The sequence below is a fragment of the Daktulosphaira vitifoliae genome, unplaced genomic scaffold (assembly GCF_025091365.1).
Source record: "Daktulosphaira vitifoliae isolate Bord-2020 unplaced genomic scaffold, ASM2509136v1 Scaffold_3, whole genome shotgun sequence".
NCBI lineage: Eukaryota > Metazoa > Arthropoda > Insecta > Hemiptera > Phylloxeridae > Daktulosphaira > Daktulosphaira vitifoliae.
The window spans coordinates 44664621-44667510 of NW_026099574.1; the positions used below are offsets into that span (position 1 = coordinate 44664621).

The 2890-nt window shown below is 28.5% G+C and overlaps 1 protein-coding gene across 1 annotated transcript in view; it reads left to right on the top strand.

Annotated features, from left to right (window-relative positions):
* The window catches only part of LOC126901136 (uncharacterized), an 8604-nt gene extending 5714 nt beyond the window's left edge, over positions 1-2890 (top strand). Inside the window, exon 4 of the mRNA XM_050677394.1 lies at positions 2366-2890. Coding sequence (XP_050533351.1) covers positions 2366-2567 — 202 coding nt within the window. The 3' untranslated portion in view covers positions 2568-2890. The remainder of the gene's footprint in view (positions 1-2365) is intronic.

Consider the following 2890-nt stretch of genomic DNA (forward strand, 5'->3'; position numbering starts at 1 on the left):
TATATATATATATATATATACAGGGTGATTTTTTTATCATAACCCACTCAATTACTTACAAAATAAATATAATTAAAAATTTTTTTTTTTGGTTATCTTTAGTTACACATTATTCTTGAATTATTAACTATGTAATACTTTTTGAGTTAATATACATGTATAATACACAAGAGATTACAAATATAGGTAGCTAATTGGTTTTTTATGACATTGCTGTCATAATCACGGATTGTTTATTATCAATTATGACTATCTATAGATATACTTTCTGTATTGTCAGTTAGTGTATTTATAAAATCACAACAATGTGCCTTACTACCATTGATAATAACAATGCTGTGTTTCTGCTAATATCGATGTCATAAAAAATGTATTAATATTTTAAGTATAAACATTTTTTTTAATTTAGACTAAATTTACAGATTAATTGTATAAAGAGTGTTCAGTAAGACAGGAAACGGGTTTCTATTGTTCTCGTTGTTACAAACAATGAGAACAATAGAAACCCGTTTCCTGACTTACTGAACACCCTGTATAATAATTTTACGTGTCTCCTATTTATAAAAAAAATTCATTAATACACATGAATCGTGTAAATATGAACTAATAATCACGTTTTTTTTTTTTTTTACACCGTTAAGTTGGTTAATACCATTAGTATATCCTGGGGAAATGTATGTGCAGTGGTTTCCCGTTGCCTCCTGCACTGGGAACATGGTGCTTTTNAAAAAAAAAAAAAAAAAAACATCTTAGTAAAACCAATACCTTCTCAGCTTCGCATCGAAGCTACCAGATTTGGCCCGGACTAGCTTTTATTTCTACTAAAAAAATGTACTCTAGCAAATATCCAAGTTTTCCCTCTCTTCAAATAAAATTTTATGATAAAACTCTCACCAGGGGAAATATAAAACCACTACATTAAATTACAGATAAAACTTTTATCTGTAATTTAATGTAGTTTGAATATGTTTCATAGTTTTTTTTTTTACACTTTGAGACTTTTGGTTTAAGGGCGATGTTACCCGTACACTATATTATATATAGTGTTTAGTAAGTAAAGAAACTGGTTTCTTTTGTTCTCATCGTTTGTAACAATTGACCTATATTCTTACTTACTAAACACTCTGTGTGTAATATACACATGAGCAATATTGATTATGTCTAGAGCTGTGAATTTAATGTAAAAAAAATACATAAAATAAACATTCTAATATGCATTAATTACTAACTAAATATGCATTAAAATATATTCTTAAAATTCNGTACGTAAACGTATCATGCACTAGGTATAACCGTATTTTGTGGGCGGGCGGGTCGGACTAACGTTATACCTGAGGTATAAACGGTGGTAGGAATATATAAATATATATACGTAAGGCGCATTAGACGCGGGCGGTATTGGTCAGTCAAAATAAAAATTTGTTTATATATATACAGAGTGTTCAGTAAGTCAGGAAACGGGTTTCTATTGTTCTCGTTGTTACAAACAATGAGAACAATAGAAACCCGTTTCCTGACTTACTGAACACCCTGTATAATAATTTTACGTGTCTCCTATTTATAAAAAAAATTCATTAATACACATGAATCGTGTAAATATGAACTAATAATCACGTTTTTTTTTTTTTTTACACCGTTAAGTTGGTTAATACCATTAGTATATCCTGGGGAAATGTATGTGCAGTGGTTTCCCGTTGCCTCCTGCACTGGGAACATGGTGCTTTTCGCCACCGTAGAAGCGCACGTATGGTCACCCATCCGTTCACCTACGGCGGTAGGCGCGTCTTAACACTAGTGTTTTGTCAGCAACTAGTGACCACCGCGCCACACCACGCCCACATATTTACGTAATATATGCAAAAATATACAAAATAAGGTTTTACGTTTAAGTTATAAATAACTTTGATAGGCATTTTAAAATATTTTTTATTCAAACAAAGTAGTTTATTTTTAGTATAAAGTATCGAAAATTTAAGTACTGTAACGTTGATACCATATCACCTACCATTATCCACATGATAACAACTTATATTAAAAAGGAGATTATGTTAAATAATTTTTTTATCTCTTAAATATATTATTGTTTCTCGTTACTTTGAATAAAGCTTACTAAATAGTTTTAGTTAAATAATACTAGCTAATAAATAATATAAACCAATATTTGTGGCGTCTTTTAGTTTTTTTTTAATGAAAGATAGTCATATATTAAGAAGCATGTCATCTAGTCATACATTTAAACAAATTATTTTTTGGGATAATGAATTAATGTTTGCTTGTTTTTTTTTTAAATAATTAAACTTTATCGGTCTGGAGTGTTGATTTTTTATTTAATAGATGAATTAAAATTAAAATTTTTGATTTTTAGTAATTATGAAAATATAAAAAACAATATAAACACACATCAGTTAATGAGCAGTTGGACAGAACAAGATACTGATATTCCAAAACCAAACGTAACGGTTTCGACACACTCCATTAGCATAGATGTATCATCACTGGGAAATAACACAAAAAATGTCATCAACAATACTAGGATTACGCCATTTTCGAACAATACTTTATTGTAAAATAACACTTGTTGGAGCTTTTATATATATTTTATAATTTTATATAATTATACAGAGTGTTCAGTAGGTAAGGAAACAGGTCAATTATTACAAACAATGAGAATATTAAAAACCCATTTCCTTACTTACTGAACACATTATATATGATTAATTAGTATTTAACTCTCATATTTTGATTAGAGACTGGAACAAAATCTAAAAAAACGATTCTTTAACTTCAACGTTATTAATATTTAGAACCTGAATAGGAATAAGAATCTTTATAATCAGAAAAACATGTACATATTTGTAAACCTTTACAAATAAAAGTTTTTTAACGGTTA